Source organism: Mytilus edulis, chromosome 5 (assembly GCF_963676685.1).
Source record: "Mytilus edulis chromosome 5, xbMytEdul2.2, whole genome shotgun sequence".
Taxonomy (NCBI): Eukaryota; Metazoa; Mollusca; class Bivalvia; order Mytilida; family Mytilidae; genus Mytilus; species Mytilus edulis.
Genome location: NC_092348.1, coordinates 66579491 through 66602181, shown reverse-complemented (window position 1 = coordinate 66602181; position 22691 = coordinate 66579491). Strand labels below are relative to the sequence as shown.

The 22691-nt window shown below is 30.7% G+C and overlaps 1 protein-coding gene across 4 annotated transcripts; it reads left to right on the top strand.

Annotated features, from left to right (window-relative positions):
- Positions 1 to 342: 342 nt before the first annotated feature.
- LOC139524264 (uncharacterized) lies at positions 343 to 15590 on the top strand. 4 transcript variants are annotated; one of them, XM_071318993.1, is made up of 6 exons: positions 343 to 488; positions 2338 to 2531; positions 3693 to 3758; positions 4752 to 4838; positions 12163 to 12279; positions 14481 to 15590. In XM_071318993.1, exons 2-6 carry the CDS (start codon positions 2343 to 2345, stop codon positions 14511 to 14513), a joined length of 492 nt encoding a protein of 163 aa, XP_071175094.1. In that variant the 5' UTR covers positions 343 to 488; positions 2338 to 2342; the 3' UTR covers positions 14514 to 15590. The 4 variants fall into 4 exon arrangements, with proteins under 4 accessions (XP_071175094.1, XP_071175096.1, XP_071175093.1 ...); XM_071318992.1 differs by having other exon boundaries at positions 348 to 488; positions 12160 to 12279; positions 14481 to 15586; XM_071318994.1 differs by having other exon boundaries at positions 354 to 488; positions 12160 to 12287; positions 14481 to 15582.
- The last annotated feature ends 7101 nt before the right edge of the window (positions 15591 to 22691 follow it).

Sequence of the window (22691 nt, the reverse complement as noted above, 5' to 3'; positions counted from 1 at the left end):
ATGGTTATATTTATAAATTAACTGTTTACAAATTTTAGAATTTGTTGAAATACTAAGGCTTTTCTACATCAAGCATAGATTACCTTAGCTGTATTTGGCAAAACTTTTAGGAATTTTGGTCCTCAAGGTTCTTCAACTTCGTACTTTATTTGGTCTTTTTAACTTTTTTTTATTCAAATCAGTTTATAGACTGCTCCACAGTAACCAGCGTATGGTACTTTGCTTTGAAAATGTTATAAGATAAGTACCTATCAATACGTTTTAAAAAGTGTCAATAGACCATAAATACAACTAACATATCATAAACTATCGTAATGTACTGTGTCTCAGTATTTAATATTTGTCAATGTGTAATAATTCAACACTTTTTATGTAAATAATTGTAAAAGCGCTTTAATGTTAATTTTTTGTGCTTCATTGCCCTTTTATTTAATCTGGTAGCTGTAGCTCTAGATCGTAACAACTAGTGATATAGAAGACGTGAAACTGTAAGTTAATATTTATGTTCCCTCTACTGAAATAGTAATATTTATATATTTGTGAGGAATCAATCATTCTATAAGAAAAAAGGACACCTTTTTTTAGTTTTGCTTATTCATGTTTACATTTCGATGTGGGAGAGTCTAGACAGGTCTGTAGAGAAGAATATTTGGTAATAATAAATTTATCAATATTGCGTATGATTGAGTTGTTTTGATCTTTTAATAACCATTTGGGTATGAGGACTGCCAAAAATACTAGACAATAAGGACACGCCAGGTTGTTATACGAATAGAAAAATCCTTATTTATAAGATATAATTTATCGTATTTGTTTATGTTTTAAACTTTTGAAGACATTTTATTAAAATGTTTCTCAGACATAATAAAACATTTACAGATTTAAAAAAGTCAGACTGAAGTAGTGGCTGACAAATAAAATTTATCGTATTTGTTTGTGTTTAAAACTTTTGAAGACATTTTATTAAAATATTTCTCAGACATAATAAAACATTTACAGTTTTTAAAAAGTCAGACTGAAGTAGTGGCTGACAAAATAAAATTTGTTGTAACTGAAATTTATTTATTTATTGAAACTGTAATAAAAAAATGATAATGAAGACTATGAATTAATGCCTAATTTTGCTACAAATCTTTAATAAATTGCTAAATTCTGGATCATTTCAATATGATCGCATTCAAAGTCTTGCATTAATGATTTAAGGTAGACATACTGAATCTAGAATTAAGAGCAATAAGTTATTATTCATATTTTTGGTTTTCGACCCAGTGTTAAAGTTGGTTTAAATCGGGATTCAAAATGAAGTTGTGCTTCATTTCAACAATAATTGAATAGATATGGTTCTCTGAGATGCTGAATCTAATCATGTACTAATTACATTTTAGATTGTTGGTCCGATTATCAAATCGTGATATAAGAAAACATATGATGGGGTTAAATCGTGATACAAGAAAACATATGATGGGGTTAAATCGTGATATAAGAAAACATATGATGGGGTTAAATCGTGATATAAGAAAACATATGATGGGGTTAAATCGTGATATAAGAAAGCATATGATGGGGTTCAATCGTGATATAAGAAAACATATGATGGGGTTAAATCGTGATATAAGAAAACATATGATGGGTTATATCGTGATATAAGAAAACATATGATGGGGTTAAATCGTGATATAAGAAAGCATATGATGGGGTTAAATCGTGATATAAGAAAACATATGATGGGGTTAAATCTGTGTTTCTTTGTGTACTCAAATATACACCCCAAAATTACTATGTGGTACGATGTTATACGATACAACTTTTCACAAGAGACTTAAGTATACCACCAACAGATTACTGATTTTGATAAACACATGTGAATATACAACAGTTCTTTTTTTCAATCATTGTATACAAGAAATAAACAATATTGAACTATGAAATATCTGGTTCTACCCAAGCTAAAAAGTAATGAATAAAGCGGCCAGAAATTTACAGTTTGAATGATACTTGATTACTTACATTGCCTTATTACATGTTCATTTTGGACTTTTTCGGGGGAATAAAGTAAAACATCTTTAAATAAAACCGTATTTTGAAAAACAAAATAGTAGGTAAACATATTGATGATTTTTTGGATACAGATAACAGATCAAGGATAATATGATTTTTAGTTTATTTAATGTTACTCAAATATTCTCTGAGTATGGTTCTGTTGTAAGTATTTGACAAGAAAAGTTATGCTTGGTCATTGTAATCTGCAAGCATAATGTATATATTTTGTTGATGAAAAAGCTGCTTATTGATTCTACATGCACATTTTAACTGCTTTAACTTTTTTTTTATATTTAGTAAATATGCAGACCGTAACTAACAACACTGAGCCAACCACTGTGATGACAACACGAACAGGAAATCTAAAACCTCAACAAATCTTCCATGTGAAGACATTTAAGGTTTTAGGTTGTCTGCAGATTGTGCTCGGCGTAACTTTAATATTACTGAGTCTAGTGGATTTCTTACCTACATTAATACTCTCTGAATGGGTAAATATGTTTCATTGTGTTGAAAACATGCATTGCTGCATTAAATTCTTTAGAGTACTACTTAAGTACAAACTCTATCTTTAAAATTGTCATGATGATCATATTGATTTTTATCCGGAGGCTGCCTATTCAAAGTCGGAAAACTTATAAAATCATGGCACCCTTTTTTGGTGCTATTTGGTATGAATTACTTACTAACTATCTTTAATTACTTCTGGATTTAATATGTTTGCTTCAGCTAGTTTGTAAATATAACGAGTATTAGTTCAGTGATAATGGACGCCATACTAAACTCCAAAGCATATACATGAAGTCAAATTATAAATCATAAACGACCAGTTAAAAAAGAAGTCCGAGTCCGATATCAGAATAGGAAACAAAAGAAACTAAGCAAAATGACAATAATACATAAACTAACAAAGGACTACTATTAGTTACTAAAATGAGAGCTCATGATATCAATTAACCTGATTGAATGACTTGACCTTCATCAAAGGAGTATCAAGCCAGAATAGATATGCCTACCGAATATGCTCCCTTATATATAAATAGAATCGTGTGTGTCTAAATTATATCCAAAACATAAACTGCCGTAAACAAATTGAAATGACATCATTATAGTTAAACTTGATGTACCGGCGCCAAAGACTGCAAATATATATAGTTTGAATTTTATTGACATTGTTGTTTCAAGGGAGAAAAGGCAATGATCAAATTGGTCCCACGCAAATACTTTACAATGGTTTTGTAGGCAATTCGTTTTTTCGCTAGTTTTCCGTCATTTTACTTTTGTTTATTTATGTAAAAATTCGATCATTTGTCGTATATTATGGTTAATTTCCCCTAGAAAAAATGCAAAAATTTAATTTATATGGAATATTGACAACTAACTTTAAAAAGAAGAAAAAAAACGAATATTCATTTCAAAGGTAATTTTGGCTACCTGTAGTTGACAAATCCAAACATTTGACTTTTATATCAGCACCAATGACTTCTCGATATGAAAGACGATACTTTAATATAAATACAATTTAACTTCCTCACTACAAAAATATACAAAAGACATAGTTCGCTGTTACTGAATTTATCTCTTTTACTTAATTCACAGCACAGTACAACATGTATACAAATAATCAAACATTTGTGTATATATCATTATAGTTTGTCATGACTGGATGCTTACCAATCTGCATGTCAGAGAATACCAAATCAAGCTTGAAATGCAGGGTAAATATAATCGTTAGATTACTCTTGTTGAATATAGAAATACAAATATCTACTATCGTTATCTTCAAAGCTACGAAAAACGAGTGATTACATTCTCATGTTCAAAATGAAAACTAACGAGAAGACAGAACTCTACGGAAAAACTTGAAACAGAAATTACTATTTATCAAATTGCAAAATCAAAAGGTTTAACACATCACACGATATAATTACAACTGTAATATTCCTGGATTGGTACAGTTCACATGTCTGACTATTAAAATGAACATTGCAATGTCAAGTAAGTAATTAGAATTTTTATGTTTGAACTGCGTTCGTGACTAGGTAGTGATAAATTTTGAGTTTAACAAAATGTTGGATGAGTGTCAATGAGGTAACAATTAAGGACGACCGGCACCTTAAATACCCCTTACAAAAAGGACTACTTTTTAAATGATAATTTTCAATTCGACTCTAATAAAAGAATTAATAACAATATTTCTAAAAGATACTTATACAGTTGTTTCATTATGGACAAAATTCTTCAATAGTCAACAACTACAGTTTGATTATTTAAAAGATGCTAGAGGCTTGCATGTGGTTGAGCTTTTATGAAAATGTGTGACATTTGCCGCCTTTAACATAAACAAAATGATTGTATACAATAATAACTAGACGTCTACTTGGACATGTTCGAATAGGTTGGGGGAGGTGGGGTTTGTTTATTAGACGTAGTGTCGATAATGTCGATGCTATTTCTTATAATTGTTTACTTTTAATAAAATTATATCTAGATAAAAAGAAAATATGCATACTAAAAAAACATCATATCAAAGAAAAAATACGATGCTATCAACATCAGAATTGGTGCGATAACAACTTACAGTCTACAAAACCATAAATGCATAGAATATATGATGATCATGACATGCACGCATCCTATCAAAATTTGGTAAAATTACAACATGAATAAGGGATCTTCATTTCATAAAGGACGATTATTTCTTTCTTCAGAAATCTGCTTTTATGGTGTGTAGTGTTATTGGAGCAGTAATTTTTGGCCCGAGTATATTTATGTTATCACTACTTACAGGATCTTTAGTAAGTAGTAATATTATGACGTCAAAGTCGTGATCCGCCATGACATTTGCAGGCTTATGGAGGTAGAACGTCATTGTTAGAAAAATTATAAACATGATGAATATCGAGATTCAATGAAATACGTATTTGTGAAGAAGAGATAAACACTTTCGTTGGCTTCTTTTTTGCGGACGCCGAACTATACATTTTTACAAGTTTTGAAGAAGTTTTACTTTATCGTTTGAAGTGAAAAATATTTGAATCTACAATTTAAATTGATACAAAAAAAAATCAAATTCTGCTTTATAGATTTCCTTTCATAAATGATAAATGAAGTCTGAAATATATCCATAATAAATGCACCGTATCAAATGCATCTATAAGAGTACACCTACTTATAAACTGTTACGCGTCGCTTACTATGTATAGAGACATGCATAATAAATCTAAATTAAAAAAAAAGAATTCTTAAAGCTTACTTCGATAAATTTTAAACTAACTTCATTTCAACAAGTTTAAATTAAATGTTCTAAAATAGAGCTACAAAAAAACATAATTCTCTGCTCTAAATATTTCTTTCATAAATGAAGTCTGAAATATATCCATATAAATAAATGCACCGTATCAAATTAATATATGAGAACACCTACTTATAAACTGTTACGCGTCGCATACTATGTTTAGAGACATACATAATAAATCTAAATTAAAAAAAAAAAGGAATTCTTAAAGCTTACTTTGACAAATTTCAAACTAACTTCATTTCAACAAGTTTAAATTACATGTTCTAAAATAAAACTAAGAATTGTTTGCATTGTAGTAAATTTAAGTCTTTGAAATTTTATTCGAATACGCTATTGAACATCACTAAAAGCCAATAAATACATTAATTTTGTGTTTTATAAATTATTGGCTTCAATAAATAAAAGTCGTCATAGAACAGTCTCATTTTCATACCGGTATTTGAAATGTACAGAATCATATAATTTTTTTTCTTCCTATGTTTGCGTTAAACGCAAACCTTTGCGAAATAACGCAAACCTTTTGCATTAAACGCAAACCTTTGCGAAATAACGCAAACCTTTTGCATTAAACGCAAACCTTTGCGAAATAACGCAAACCTTTGCGTTATATCGCAAACCTTTGCGATATAACGCAAACCTTTGCGTTATAACGCAAACCTTTTGCGTTACAACGCAAACCTTTTCGAAATAACGCAAACCTTTGCGTTATAACGCAAACCTTTGCGATATAACGCAAACCTTTTCGTTATAACGCAAACCTTTTGCGTTATAACGCAAACATTTGTTTTATCTTATTTCTTATTTAAGATTCAAAGGAAACAGTAGTTATTAATGGAGGAGGCTGTATATATTAAAATTTATCACCTTTGTAGTCATTGCAAAGTAAAATGCTTGAATAATTAGATCATATCAATGACTAATAATGAGCAGAATAATATAAGAAGATGTGGTATGAGTGCCAATAAGAAATCTCTCCATCTAAGTCACTATTCGTAAAAGTAAACCATCATAGGCCGAATTACGGTCTTCAACACGGAGCATTGGCTCACACTGAACAACAAACTATAAAGGTCCCCAAAAACGATATCCATGTTACTACTAGTATATAAATTACAAAGAAAATCGAGTAAATTGAGGTTATACCTAAGAAAAAAATCAACCCTGCTATAACCGAATATAAGTATACTTCCAAAGTAAACTCTCGTTTGAGAACTGTGTAAAGTAGGTTAGATTCAAACAAGCTACCCTTTGGCAATAAATGTATAGAATGAAGATGTTTTATTAATAAAATTATGTTCTCTCTATTCAAATTGCTACCCAAGCATCTTAAAAATACTTCATTATATTGAAAAGAAAATTCAATGACTTTCTATCAAAGAATCTTGATCATATTCTGAGATTTAAAAAAAATGTTTCCTTATTAATTATTCATTTTAAAGCAGAAAGATCATTTTGTCTATTTGACTTGAAGGTTTCAGAATTGTATGACATTATTTTTGATCTTTCAATTTAAATATGACTATATACTAAACTATATCTATTTTCTGATGCACAAATCAGTCTTAATTTATGTCTAATTGCACTTCAAGTATTCCATTATTTCTATGCATATTTATTATAATGATTTGGCCTTGTATTTATGTTTCTACTAGTAAATCACATCCGAAATGAATGACAGACGGACATATAAACAAAACTGAATGAATAATTGAAATCAAGACATTTGCGTTATAACGCAAAGGTTTGCTTTATAACGCTGTAGGTTTGCGTTAAAACGCAAAGATTTGCGTTATAACGCAAACATAGGAAGAAAAATAAAATAAAAAATGTGTGACGCTAATACGCTTCCGTAGTACTGACTCGTTTTAAATATGTCATTATATTAACATGACAGAGAGTTTTGTTTCGGAATATTCGATAAATATACAAAACTCAAATGTTAGACAATGTACCCTCCTATAAGCCTGGAAATGGCATATACTTAACGGCGATTTTCTCACAATGACGTTCTACCTCCATAAGCCTGGATATGTCGTGGCTGGTCACATATGATCTGTCTACATCACTCTTTGATTGTACAATAGAAGTGCACAATCGATCTAGTTCTTTATTAAAATTTTAATTTTCGAAATATTTGCAATTAATGTATTAGACTGTTTAAGTAAATATTGACAAAATATGTGGTTTATTTGAAAATTTAGACAAATACTAAACAATTAATTCATCTTCAGTTAAATTGTTCAACATGGCAACATAAGGGGTTAACTACTACAAAAAAACTTGGTGCTTCAACTTTTGTTGTTTTCAATTAACATGATTAAACAGACACGCATAGTTAAATCGACTATTTAGAAAAAATACAATTGTCTCATTTAGAATTTTTAGATTCTATTCGATAGGTTTATTTTTACTTACGGGAAAAATTTACGACTTCTAATGTTAGAAATACACGATGATCCATACTTTTTATTAAATATTTAAAAAAAAAAAAATTTGGCAAAGTGAAATCTTTCTGTGATATTATAAAGTGAACATTTTTCCTGAAAGGAAATTTAAAAAGACAAGAATATACATGTTTTATAAAAATGGCATTGAATCTTTGAACATATCACTTTGCATTTAAAAACAGGCAATCACAACTCAAAATAATGGAAATGTCTGTCACATCGTTTGAGAAAAAGAAATCACTTATAAGTGTTTAAACAATTCACCGTAGAATGATGTACACAGATAATATTCGTGAAATAAAATCCATTCAATTAACGATAGTTTCCTTCAGCAAAAAAAAAAAAAACCCAAACAAACAAAAAAAAATACTTAAAGGAGAGAAAACTGTGCTACTTATAATCATCTTAACAAAACAAATTATTACTAAAAATACAGACTTTAAATAAAGCTTGTATACTTCCATTTAATCACGGAGAAGGGAAGATAACTCATAGTATTTTTTTAGTTAGAAATATTAATGAAATTTTCATTTTTGTTCTACTTCAGGCATGTGAACAAGCATGGTGACAACATTATTCTTTTTAATTTCTTAAAGCATATTATCAAATCTGTCTCCTCATAATTTATTTTTCGAATTACAACTTATAGGATTCTTTTATTCTCAAAGAAATGATTTTTCATGAATAATTACATGCAGAATTATAGAATTTTGGACGACTTTTAACATTAATTTAAGCATTGTGACTCATTCTTTTTGTTTAATTTCTGAAGAAAACATATTATATATTTTCAAAATCGTCTTATTTAACAATAAATCCCCCCAATCAAAAAAAAAAAATCCGCTATAAACAAGCTTTGCAGGACCTTGACTTAAAACAATACATACAAAAAACCTCCGACATATGACTGTTCCCTCTCTCCGTATAATTACAATCCCTCTGATCATTTAATGAATGGGGATCTAAACATTATTCATTATGAAAATCTCCGAAAGGTGATTTCTCATGGTCCTAAGTTTAGAGAACCCCAACATATCAATTGTAACCATAACTTCAAAATAAATATAGATCCCATTGAGGACTACACCAGATCATGGGCTAAACGAGAAGAAGTTGAACTGGACACTTTGTGAGAATGCGTCAAAACCATCAGGTCTCTGATAAAACGTCGCATTCACAAGTTAAAAAACTGTGTGAACGATCGACCAAAGTCCGTTTTTAGGGACAAAGAGGCCTTGAAATGTCTCTCATCTCTTCATGATAAGTATGTTGATGTTCCTGCGGTAAAACACATCAAATAATATTGTCTTTGTATTTAAATCGTATTTCTACGAATGTCTTGTAAAAGAATTAGGTATAAATAAGCAATCAGGCAAACTCATATACAAAGAAATATAAGTTGACAAGGATGAGATTTTAGCACAAAGTCCTTCATGGCTTCAATGAATATTGCATTGAACACCTAATCGGAGGACTTACCTTAATTGTATTGGATAACTAAGCTTCATAAAATTCCGTAAAAACAACGGTATATTGCTGGCTCATCTGCATGTTCCACTAAACAATTGTTTATTAGATTGATTAAAATTCTGTCCGCAGTGAAAGAGGGTCTTCAGGAATACTGTGAAACTGTTTATGCGCATATTAACCATATGTGGATTCTTAAAAATTCTACAGAACTTCTACACAATTTTAAATCTCGGTCTTTTTCTGAAATTTGTTCTATCAAAACGTTTGATTTTGCAACTCTGTATACCACCATTTTCCATGTAAAATTGAAAAATCGCTTGAAAAAATAATCCACGATGTCTTTCAACATAAAAATAGTAGCATACGCTATACATTTATTACTTTGGATATCATAAGGCATATTTTGTTAATAGTGAGAAGCAGAAAGGTAAAACATGTTATACAGAAGAACAAGTGATCAGTATGCTTGAGTTTCTAATCGACAACATATTTGTTGAGTTTGAGTGCTCCTCTGCTTGCCGCCCTCTTCTTATTTTCATATGAATCGGAGTTCTTACAGACACTTGTCAAAACAAGAGGATCAAAGAAGTCAGATTATTTAATATCATTTTAAGATATATTGATTGTGTTCTTTCCACACACAATCCGATTTCGGCTTCCTCCACTTCGTTTTTAGGCTTATATCTTGAATTTGACATACACAGTAATCTCAGTACCAGAATCTATGACAAATGAGACGATTTTAAATTTAAAATTATAAATTTCCCCCACCTTCATATGGGATATATGTATTTTCCAACTTATTCAATATTCAAGAGCTTGCAGCTCCTACTTAGACTTTGTAAAACGTTATCAGTGTCTGAGCAGAAAGTTGATGAACCAGGGGTATGTCAAAGAACGTCTCATCCTTTTTCTAAAAAAGTTCATCTGAAGGTACCAAGACCTTGTTGATAAATATTCTGTATCAACTTCACAAAAATACATGATGGTCTTGATGTAAAGATTCTGCGTATTGATGTTGTTTATCATCTTAACAACGTGTTATATTGTTCTTTCATTTGCCTTTGTTCTATTATTAATATTACTTTTACTGTTTTATTGTTTTACGTGATATACATTTAAAGTGGCTCGGTACTTAAACATCCCATCAATGTGTTTGTATTATCTTTCATTTTTGCTGTTGTGTTTTGTATATGCGACTTTTTGTGTTTCTTTGGTTCTTATAAGGTGACTCTGTACTTTTAAAGATCCCGTCAGTATGATCTTGTTCTATAATTTGTCTTTATGATATATTTCTATTATGAATCACAAAATAAGTTGAACCACAAACGTCAAAATTATTCAATCGCGTAGTGGAATGAAATATTTATGGGATCTTATAAATTCTATAGAACTTTTGGACTATTTTAAATCTCGGACTATTTCTGAAATTAATTCTTACATACTTTTGATTTTTTAACCCTGTATGCTAACATTGCCAATGTGAAGTTTTAAAATTGTTCGTATAATTATTGAACGACAAAAATATGTGACGTATGAAATTTTCTGACGTCTGACACGCGAAGCAATGAATTTGTTTGTAGAAAGATGTGTGTGTGTTCTGTTAAAATGTTCCTTTTAAAATTGTTACACAATGATTACTGCTGTATCCAGATTTTGACATATTTATGTATTATGTCTGTTCAGTTCACGCATCATTGTAAATATTACGGAATTTGATGAGACTGTCAACAAAATGAGAGGTTTAGCGATATCAAACTATGTTTCATCTACCATTTTCTACATTTGAAAATGCCTGCACCAAGTCAGGAATATGACAGTTCTTGTCCATTCGTTTTTGATGTGTTTTGTCATTTGATTTTGCCATGTGATTAGGGACTTTCCTATTTTATTTTCCTCTGAGTTGAGTATTTTTGTGATTTTACTTTTTGTTGGTAGGGTGGTTTTTAGACCTTAAGCAAAATAAAGTATAATAACCTTTACTAATAGAACCTCCTTACAATGTCTTAGCTAACAGACGAAGTACTTGTTTTATCTTGGAATAATTTAACTTTGGATGTAACGTTTCTTCTGATTGGCTGACGTTGTTTTGTTTATCAGCGCATACACATAATTTAGTCATGTGACCGTGACGTCATCAGCGTTTTTTCATGGTTTGCTCCGTTTAAAAATTGAATATAGAATTAAATTATAAGAAATAACTGATATTTTCTCTGTTTATTCGAAATATTAAAAAAAAAATGGTGCAAACTTAAACATAACCAGCTACGCGGGTTATTCAGTGTGCACCATATTTTTGATGTTATTTCTTCATAAACATAAAAAATGTCATTACTTAAGTAAAAGCAGGAATATTACTTAATTTGTTTGCAGACTCGTTTTTTTTTTTGTTTCTTTATTTTCTGAAAAGAACGAAACATACTTTGCAAGTAGGAAGAAAATGATTTTTAATCCACACTTTTTACATTTAAATTATTTTTATTCATAAATGCTTTCCGCCTTCTGACATTTAACAAATATGCAGTCAACATTTTGATTACATTTATCTTACTAAAAGATTTGGTTTTGCATATGTACTTAACGCCGAATTTCCGATGTCATACTGATGCCGATGGCTTCAAATATGATATGAATCTACGTCATCATGTGCAAAGTCTATACTCGCCTTCTGAAGGTTTGGAGTTGTCATGTGCACACTTTGAGACTTACCTGAATATAAACGCACTCTTTGAATGCACACAGCATGCTAGAAAGAAATACACTGAACTTGCTTAATGACGTGACTTTAAATATTAAAAAAAAACGGATTTCGTTGATTAGCAAAGAGGACCAATTGTAATTGTGGGATTGCCTAAATACAAAATGCGATGTTATAACACACTCGTCAACATATAATTTCAGCAGTACGCTAACACGTCGGAACAGTGGTATGTTTTATCATTTTCCATTACCGCATTGTCTATAGTTCTCATAATAGTTGCAGTTGTGTCAGCTACTTTCTGTTGCTGTTGGGAACATAGAGTAAGCAGGTATGTTTAATCTATGTTTTAAAATATTTTAAGATTTTTGTATTGTATTATTTGTATTTGCTCTGCAAATACTTGAAAGTGTATGTAATGCTTTATCAAATTACAAGATGCTAAGGTAAATGATAGTATGCGACCGAAAATTCTAAAAACCTAAAAATGAAAAAAATAAGCTGATTTGGTATCATGAAAATTACAATACGACAACTATCCAATTAAAGGGTCCAATACATTAGAAGTTATCAGATGTAAAAATCATCAAATGACCTTCACCAATAGTAAAGACCGATTGGTATCATATGTTTAACTTAATGGCAAGTTAATAAGCATGATTATAGTTTTATTCTAACACGGCAAATAACAAATACATAATCAGTATGCATATCATATAAAAAAAGAATATATAAGATTACCTATGAGACTACTCGCCAAAAGAGACCAAATGACAGAGAAAATAACAACTATATAGATCCCAGTACGGACTTCAATATATATCGACAAAAGCCCATACCATATAGTGAGCTGTTGACGAAGCCATTACTAAGTTGATGAAAATATGTCTAATCAATAGAATGAAATTCAAAACAGTGTGGCTGTGGCCATTGATTGACACATTAAATTCATCCATTGACTGGGACAATTTACGTGAACGTTTGTCTGTAACGACCACTGTTCACGACGTACCTACGATAGACATTTAAACTGTGGGGTCACCAAAGGTTTTTTAACGCCTTTAATTATAAAATAATTTAAAAAAAATCAGGAATAACCTTTATGTTTTGATTTATATAATTGATATAAATCAAAACATCGTGTTATTTCTGATTAGTTTTTCGAATTACTTTATTAAGGTGTTGAGAACCTTTGGTGACCCCATAGTTTAGGTGTCTTTAAAAAGTACATAGTGAGCAGTAGTTGTTACATACAAACGTTCACTTAATTGTCCTAGTCAATGGATGAATTTATTGTGTCAATCAATGGCCACAGCCACACTGTTTTGAATTTCATTCTATATTCTTTTTGAACCATCAAAAACTGCTTACCCCCCCCCCCCCCAAAAAAAAATAAATAAATAAAAAATAAACATACTCATCTATAAAATGTATCAAAATTACAAATGTTAAACAATATTATAGAGAAAACTAACGACCTTATTAATGTATAAACTAACAAACGAAAAACAAATGTGTTATTCATCAACACAAGATAACTACTGAATAACAAGCTTCTGACTTTGGACGGACACATACATAGTATGAAGTGGTCCAACAAGTTTCTTTGTGCCAAACCTACTCCTCACTTGAGACCGTGGTGTAACAGTATCACATAAGAGCACACTAAATAAAACATTTAAAAAAAAACTAACTCATCCAATGGATGCAAATAGAAACACATTTTCAACAAAAACACAGTGGACGTTGACGGGTACATTTACATCCATACAAATCAAAGACACTAAGTACACACCTGAGTCTTCTCGCAGTTACTAACAAAGCCAATAAAAACCAGTGAAAGAAGTCATGCTATGCTAATCTTGTAGATAAAAGGTTTTACATTCTATTCAACGAAAAGGAAGCAAAACATTGTGAGCGAGCAGATGGAGTGAAATCATTCGCCACATAGAAGGAAACATTGATTAAATGTCCCACAAAAAGTAAAATAACAAAAATACTGAAATCCGAGGAAAATTCAAACAGGAAAGTACTTAATCAAACAACTAGATACAGCTACACGTAAATACAAACCATACATTACTACAATGTCCCTAACCCTTCAACACGAGGAGTACAAATATTTTATATCTTGGTAACACTCTTTGTTTGAATTTAAGTTTTTACAACCATAGGTGAACGACCATTAATTTCAAGGTAGGAAGGGGAATGTGGTTTATTGTTTTTCTATAGATCCGTAATTTGATAAAACAAATATTGTGGTCAATCAAATGTAGATTTTCTCCATACCTTATAGTGTTAATTTAAAAAAAAATATCATTTGATTATTTTCGTTAAAAAACAAAAAAGGTGCGATTTTTCTGATTAAGACATAAAGCGTTAACCCCCTTTCAATTAAATTGTTGATTCCTAACATGTATTGTAAATTTAATTGCACATTACATTTTGTATGCTACCTGACTTGTTGATATCTCTCTTTAAATGTTAAATACATAGAAATACAATTATTTCATTTTTTTTGCAGATGGTTGTTTGTATGAGCCTTTTACAGCCTTGAATGAATTCAAATGCACTTGAATCCAAATTCAGGCAACAAGTATGCTAATATTGATACATAGGACAGAACAGTACTGCATCCTGGAGCTAAACATTACAACTTTGTTGTCAGAACTGATCAAGAGTTTGTTTATCCACAGAATCCAAATGTTTGTAACTCTTTTCCATCAATATATATATATATATATATATATATAAATGCTTTGTGATAAAATTTTCATACGATAATCAGTAGATTTACAATAGTTGTTATCTTTGATAAATTCACGCAATGTACTCGAATTGGTAGACAAAAGTAAAATCACAAAAATACTAACTACGAGCAAAATTCATCAAGGAAATTTTCCAATAAAACGACAAAATCAAACGCTCAAACACAGAAACAGTATGGTTAACAACTGTCATATTTCTTTCTTTGTACAGGTATTTTCTTATGTAGAAACTGTTTGAATTGATATGGATTTAAAGTATCTAAAGGTTGCACTTTGTAACTACAGCTGTTTCTCAAACCACGCTTCTTTTGGGGAGATATAGAATATTCATAGATAATTAATTGTGTTTACATACTGGTTCCCAAGTATAATATCTAGGTTTCATCTCGTCGAGTCATTACTTGGGAATGTTACCAGTAAATTTACATATGCATATTGTTTATACTGTAATCTGTGGTAATCCTACAGTCAAAGTATAGATAGTTAAGAAAGTTCGTGTTAGTTTAAACTCTTAGACGTTCAGGGCATGTCAACGTTGAAAATATGCAGCACAACCCTATCTTTTGACCTTTGAAATAAGTTGTAGTGCATATGAACTTTCCATTCTCAAATATGATTTTTTTTAAAACTTCATAGTAAAAGTGGTACAGTTTTAGCTGTAAAAGAAGTTCATATGGGAAATTGCATTGTCAATATTTACAGAAATGTCACCTTTACATCCCACTTATATGACAATCGACACATTAGGTTCATCAGGCGAGTACAGCCATAAAGTTGAGAGCGGACGAAGATAAGATTTATACAAATTATTGTACATTTTTGTCAAATAAATAATTTTGCAGGTTATTTATCATTTTGCACTTTAAGTTGTATGGAGTTCAAGATTTATTACTTTGGATTATGATATGGTGGGTTAACAAGCCTCTCTTGAGTCCATCTAATCGGTTATCCTGTCACGTAGACGTGTCTCATGATTTGGGAGCTTCTTCTTCTGCTATGAAACGACCTTAGGTTAATTAGTTTGGAGTTAAATTTGTTTTCTGTTTCGCCGTCATTAAAACGTGTGTCTGCTCATAACAAGTTAAAAGTGTATACGTATGCTAAGGTAAGGAATGTACGGAATCATTTTTCTTAAACTGATTCGTCGTAACTTGAATGTGAGATGACAGTACATTTCACGGATTTGGCTATACTTTTTGGACCTTTTGGATTATAGCTCCAAAAATTTAAGTCATTATATAAAAGATGATATATATATGAAAGACATAGGGTCTTTTAATTTAAAGTTGTTGGTTTATTACCTTGGAATTGAGGTTAAGGTCGAAGTAAATTTGACGTTCTAGATTTTGACCTTTGATTCCTCTAAATAGGTCTACATGTAGGCATGTTAAAGCCACGGGACATTTTGCATTATGTTGCAAGCCATATGACATTGAAAAAAGCCAAGCGGAAGAAGCTATTTTTGAACTTATTTGATTTTAAAGTTTAAATAAACAATATTTTAAAATCGTTATACAATAATCTATAATTTGACATAAAAATTGACAAATTATACTTTTTTTTATTATTTCCATCTCAAATATATCGTTTCGGTTAGAAAGACAAATGAACCAGTTGTTTGGTTTATAGATATAGGAACATCAGTGTGTAGTATTTGCAACAGCATTTTCAGTATCTTGGAACATCGGTGTTCAAACCCTTTGGGATATTGCCAATATCCTGGCCTAGTTATATTATGAGTAACAAATATTAGCTAAAGGTTTCGATAAATAATGCTTTTTATCAACCGGTGTTGTTGTGATCAAAGAAATTATTTTTCAGCTGGAATTTTTTTTTTATTGAGATTTACATTTACAAATTTTATAGAAGTTTACGGCATTCGGCTAATACACGAACACATAGCACAATGTAACTGAGAAATTTAAGTCATTATAAAAGATAGAGAATAAAATGAACAATGATTTCAATGTAAATGTAAATACCGGAAAACTATATTTCAATAGATTATGAAATCGTCTATAAAGATTTCTGTTTAGAAAATGAATAAAAGTTCAAACAAACAAATGCATGATAGTCGATTAAGTACAACAACAGTCAACTGTCTTTGCATTTAAAAGTGTGTTACTACGGAGAGTTACCGTTATCATGTTACAGACACATAATCATATTCTTAGATTAAAACGAGGTTCCTGCTTACTATTAAGTCAATATCTTTTTTAACATTTGTGTTATAAATCAACCTGATTATCTAATTGGGCCATTTTCATTCGTGTTTCCAAAATTTCTATTTTCATTGATGAGCCAGGAACATTGTAAATCAGTGACGTAATTTTGTACTAGCAGCATAACGCCTAAAAATATCTTGCACATTTGTTTTATCTATATTTTTGTGTATCCAAAAAGCATGATTTCTATTCTTCTTTTTATTTTTAACTTAAACTGAACCATTTAAACGTATGTTAAGTTTTTATCAATCTAAGGATAACAGTTTTATTATCTTTTAAAACTATTATATTGGGTTTTCCAAAAGTCCTCATCACTAGTATAAAGATCTTATAAAACGCAATTGTGGGTACATTATATTAAATTTACATTTTTCACGTCACGTTTATGTTTTTTTGATAAAGTAGCCATTTTAATTATTGTTGATTTTACATCATATATTGTACTTCATGTATTCTATCACTTATGCAGGAACATTGTTGTGTCATTTTACTTTTATTACTGGCAAATGTCTCCCACCTATGTTTTTAAAGGTTACTCCTCCTTTTAAACCTCAAATTACACACTTCGCAGTAAGTGCCATTTTTAAGGAAAATAATTTATCGTTCTATTTAACAAAACGTTCACCAGAAAGTACCGAGAACAATAAATATATACTTGATTTTTATCCATGTTAAAATTATGTTCGCAGTTCAACATACTGTGTGGTTTCTGTAAGACCTGACCAAACCACATTTGAAAAATCACATCCGGAGAACCAGACAGATTTATCGCTGGTGCTTCGTTTGAAGTCTTTGGTAAATTATCCTTGTTAGTGTCCAATGGAACTAATGACTGCTCCGAAATGTCTTTAGATGTTCACTCACCAATGTTTTCGTAAGATGATATTTCAATTTCAACGATATATCTCTTCAGATACTGTAAACATTTATAGTTATATTTAAACAAAACTCATGTGTAGTGTAAACAAAAAGTAAAAACACAAAAATACTGAACTCCGAGGAAAATTCAAAAAGGAAAATCAAAAATCAAAAGGCAAAATCAAAAGTCCAAACACATCAAACGAATGGATAACAACTGTCATATTCCTGACTTGGTACAGGCATTTTCTAATGTAGAAAATCGTGGATTGAACCTGGTTTTATAGCTAGCTAAACCTCTCACTTGTATGACAGTCGCATCAAATTCCATTACATTGTCATCGATGCATGAACAAAACAAACATACCCAAAGAGTAAAAATGTCAAAAATAGGGGTACAACAGTCAATATTGTGTTATCATCTTAATATCACTACATAAACAACAAATGTAACAAAGTAGCACAAAAATGCATACATCAAGTTTAACATTCTCATTTTGCTTTTCTTATACGGCTGAATTTATCTATGTAAAGTCTACCCATAAATGAAAGAAGGTTTTCATTACTGGTGTAAAATTGCGCGTTTGAAATTCGCACAGGTAGACATAAAAATAATTTTGTCGTATGACGGCATACATAAATGCAGACTCACGTAAAGTAGATATAACAAAAAACAGACTTACAGTAAAAATAATAAATAAAATAATGGTGTGGTTCAAAGTATGACGGGACACATAAGTACAGTTTCACGTCAAATACGGCTGAATTTATCTATGTAAAGTCTACCCATAAATGATAGAAGGTTTTCATTACTGGTGTAAAATTGCGTGTTTGAAATTCGCACAGGTAGACATAAAAATAATTTTGTCGTATGACGGCATACATAAATGCAGACTCACGTAAAGTAGATATAACAAAAACCAGATTTAATAGTAAAAGTAATAATAATAAATATAATAATGGTGTGGTTCAAAGTATGACGGGATACATAAGTACAGTTTCACGTCAAATGTATATCATAAAAAACAGACTAAACAGAAAAAGTAGTCTTATTGAATAAAATAGTTTAGTCATTCATAGTATGTCAAGATCCTTAAGTAAAAGTAATATCAATAAATGAAATAATTTTGCCGTTCAAAGTATGTGGTTTTACGTAACCACAGAGTCACTTCAAATGAATATCTAAAAAAGACATATAAAAGAATACTATAATACGTAATTAAGATGATAACAAACGTCAGTACGCAAAATCTATACTTCAAGACCATCTTGTATTATTTGTGAAGTTGATACGGAATATTTATCAACAAGTTCTGGGTATCTTCCGATGAACTTTTTTAGAAAAAGGACGAGACGTTCTTTGACATACCCCTGGTTCATCAATTTTCTGCTCAGACACTGGTGACGTTTTACAAAGTCTGAATAGGAGCTGCAAGCTCTTGAATACCTAATAAGTTGGGAAATGTATATTCCATATGCAGGTGAAGTTGGTATATTACTACTAAGGTGGGGGAAATTGATAATTTCAAAATTAAAATCGTCTCGTTTGTCATAGATTCTGGTACTGAGATGACTGTGTATGTCAAATTCGAGGTATAAGTCTAAAAATGAGGCAGAGGAAGCCGTGTCTGTGGTCTCTTTAATTTCTAGTTCTGGTGGGTATATTAATGGAATCCAATCAGAAAAGTTCGGATTGTTAATGGAAAGAACATCATCAATATATCTGAAAGTGAAATTAAATAACCTAGCTTCTTTGATCTTCTTGTTTTTGACAAGTGTCTGAAGGAACTCCGATTCATATGAAAATAAGAAGAGGTCGGCAAGGAGAGGCGCACAGTTCGTTCCGTAGGAATGCCGACAATTTGTTGAAAAAGTCTACCTCCAAATTCAACAAATATGTTGTCAATAAGAAACTCCAGCATACTGATCACTTGTTCCTCTGTGTAGTATGTTTGACCCTTTTGTTCCTTATTAACAAAATATGCCTTATGGTATCCCAAAGTGATAAATTTATAGCGAATGCTACCATTTTTATGATGAAAAGCATTGTGAATTATTTCTTTTAGACGGGTTTTCAATTTCACATGGGGAATGGTTGTATACAAGGTTGAAAAATCAAAAGTTTTAATAGAACTAATTTCAGAAAAAGACCGAGATTTAAAATTATCCAGAAGTTCTTTAGAGTTTTTCAGAATCCACATATGGTTAATACCACTACGTGAGTAAACAGTTTCACAGTATATCTGAAGACCCTCTTTAACTGCGGACAGAATTTTAGTCAATCTAATGGACAATTCTTTAGTAGAACAAGCAGATGAGCCGGCAATGTACCGTTGTTTGTACGGAATTTTGTGAAGTTTAGGTATCCAATACAAACAAGGTAAGTCCTCCGATTTGTTGTTCAATGCAATGTTCATAGAAGCCATGAAGGACTTATGATTCGCCAAAATCTCATCCTTGTCAAATGATATGTTTTTGTATGTGGGATTACCTGAGTGTTCATTTATTCCTAATTCTTTTTTATAAGACACTCGTAGTAATACGATTTACATACAAAGACAATATTATTTGAAGCTTTGTCCGCAGGAACAACAACATACTTATCTTGAAGAGATGATAGACATTTCACAGCCTCTTTGTCACTGAAAATGGACTTAGGTCGATCATTCACACAGTTTTTCAACTTATGAATGCGACGTTTTATCAGAGACCTGATTGTTTTGACCCATTCTGACAAAGTGTCCAGTTGCACTTCTTCTCGCTTTTAGAACTACCTCTACATTGTAAAATGTCTGATCTTACAAAACACGTATAAAAAGCTTTTAAAAAATTACCTGATGCAATACAGTGTCTAGAATCTGGATAATTTTCTTGATCAAATCTTTTGCTGTTCTATATTGGTATGATCGTATCTTTTAATCGTCTACACTTTATTCTTTATATTGTCTCTACATTTCTATCGTACTTACAATGAAGGTGTGCTACGCCGATGTCCACAACGATTTCAAAACAACATAATATGTTTTCTCTAAGTATTTTAAACCTAGGGAAAACATAACCTTAGCAAAACGTTTTTGCATTTTTTTTCTTAAATGCTCTTTACATCTTAATTTTTTAAACCACTTTAATACTTTTAACTCCTGCGTCACTGATGAGTCTCTTGTAATCGAAACGCGGGTCTGAAGTACAAAAAATAAATCCTGGTATCTTAGATAACTTTATGAAAAAATATTTCATGGATATGTTTTATAATTCTAAAAGTTGCACAGTCTACAAATGTTTTGTTATAGATGTCATTACGTTCAAATGATTAATATATATAAGAAGATATATAAAGAAAACCATTATAGGTCAAAGTCTTCAACACGCAGCATTGGCTCACCCTGCATAGAAAAGTATAAAGTACCCCAACAATTACTACACGTATAAACCATTCAAACTGGAAAACCAACGGGCGTATATATATATATATATATAGAGTCTATAAGAATCTACCAACCAGTATTTATCGGTATTGTTACACAATCTTTCAGACTCATATATATATAAAAACTATAACACAAATTCCCATACGTTTCGGCCATTACGGCCTTCTTCATTGGAATAAATTACAACATTGAAACAACAATTACATTGCTTGGATACATTACGTTATAATAACTTCTATGACGTTCATTTGCCGCGTTTTTCGCTTTTTTAATATAAATATTTTTATTATCGTTCATACATTGTGTTGAGTCCTTCAGGTTCTAAAGTTTTTGATGTGAAGGACTCAACACAATGTATGAACGATAATAAAAATATTATGATCAAATAGAATCCACTGACATTAACTATGCCGTATATATGAGTTTATTGTAACAACAAAAGAATAACAACACAGTTATGCTTATCAATTCCAGATTAAATCAGTGATTCGTGTAAAAATATTCTTTCCGAAGTTCGGTGGTTTTATCCGGGTAATACTGTCACTTTCTATAAAAACCGGTCGCTATGATACGGCAAAGTGTGTTGAAATGGTTTTATCATCACACAAGGTAAATCTATATAAACAAAATTGAAAATTTTAAAACACAAAATAAACAATACAGATTGCTGGAACTCAAACATTGGAGTCCATGTCTTTAAGTTTAGGTCTATAATTATGTGATTCATAGCTTGTATATTAAGCGAACATCTAATAATTCGAAATGTACATCAGTTGGAACGACACTCCACGCAGGAACTTTAAAGTTACCATTTTGATCTTTTACGAAGTTTTTATTTAGTTTTCTGTGTTGTGTTTTGTGTACTATTTTTGTCTGTTGGTCCCTTTTTGTTAATTTTGTCATGTCGAAAATACATAGAGATATCCGTTCTTGTCCTATTGTTTACAAGTATTCTTGCGTTTGTTTGTACTTTTTTCCTGTCATATAGTGTCGTCGTTTTTAACCCACCATTTTTTTCTTAAATGTCCTGTTCTATGTCAGGAATATGACTGATGTAATCAAATAGTCCGTTTCTATGTATGTTGGCGTTTAAATTATGCATTATTAAATATTAACAACCAATTTGGATTTTTTCATTGTGGACATATTTGTTTAATTATATCTGATCTGCTCAAAATAACTAATATACAGTTTTGTTGCAGATGATGAAACTGACAATACGACATCTCCTGAATTTCAAGATTCAAATGATAATTCGGGAATGCCATTTCCTATCAAAACAGATGTGAATCTTTCGGGAGAAAAAACTTCGACAGTAGTCACAATACACCAAGATGCAGATGCTAACATTGATGATAACCAAAATGCTTCAAATGATACACATACAATAAATATCAGCACAACAGGTGAGGATTTTGAGAAGATAAAAGACTCTCAAATGATCCATAAGTTAATA

Coding starts and splice junctions, on each gene's coding strand:
- LOC139524264 (XM_071318992.1), top strand. CDS start 2,343: ATGCAGACCGTAACTAACAACACTGAGCCAACCACTGTGATGACAACA. Junction 2,532..3,692: donor CATTAATACTCTCTGAATGG/GTAAATATGTTT, acceptor ATATCATTATAG/TTTGTCATGACTGGATGCTT. Junction 3,759..4,751: donor AATCAAGCTTGAAATGCAGG/GTAAATATAATC, acceptor TTCTTTCTTCAG/AAATCTGCTTTTATGGTGTG.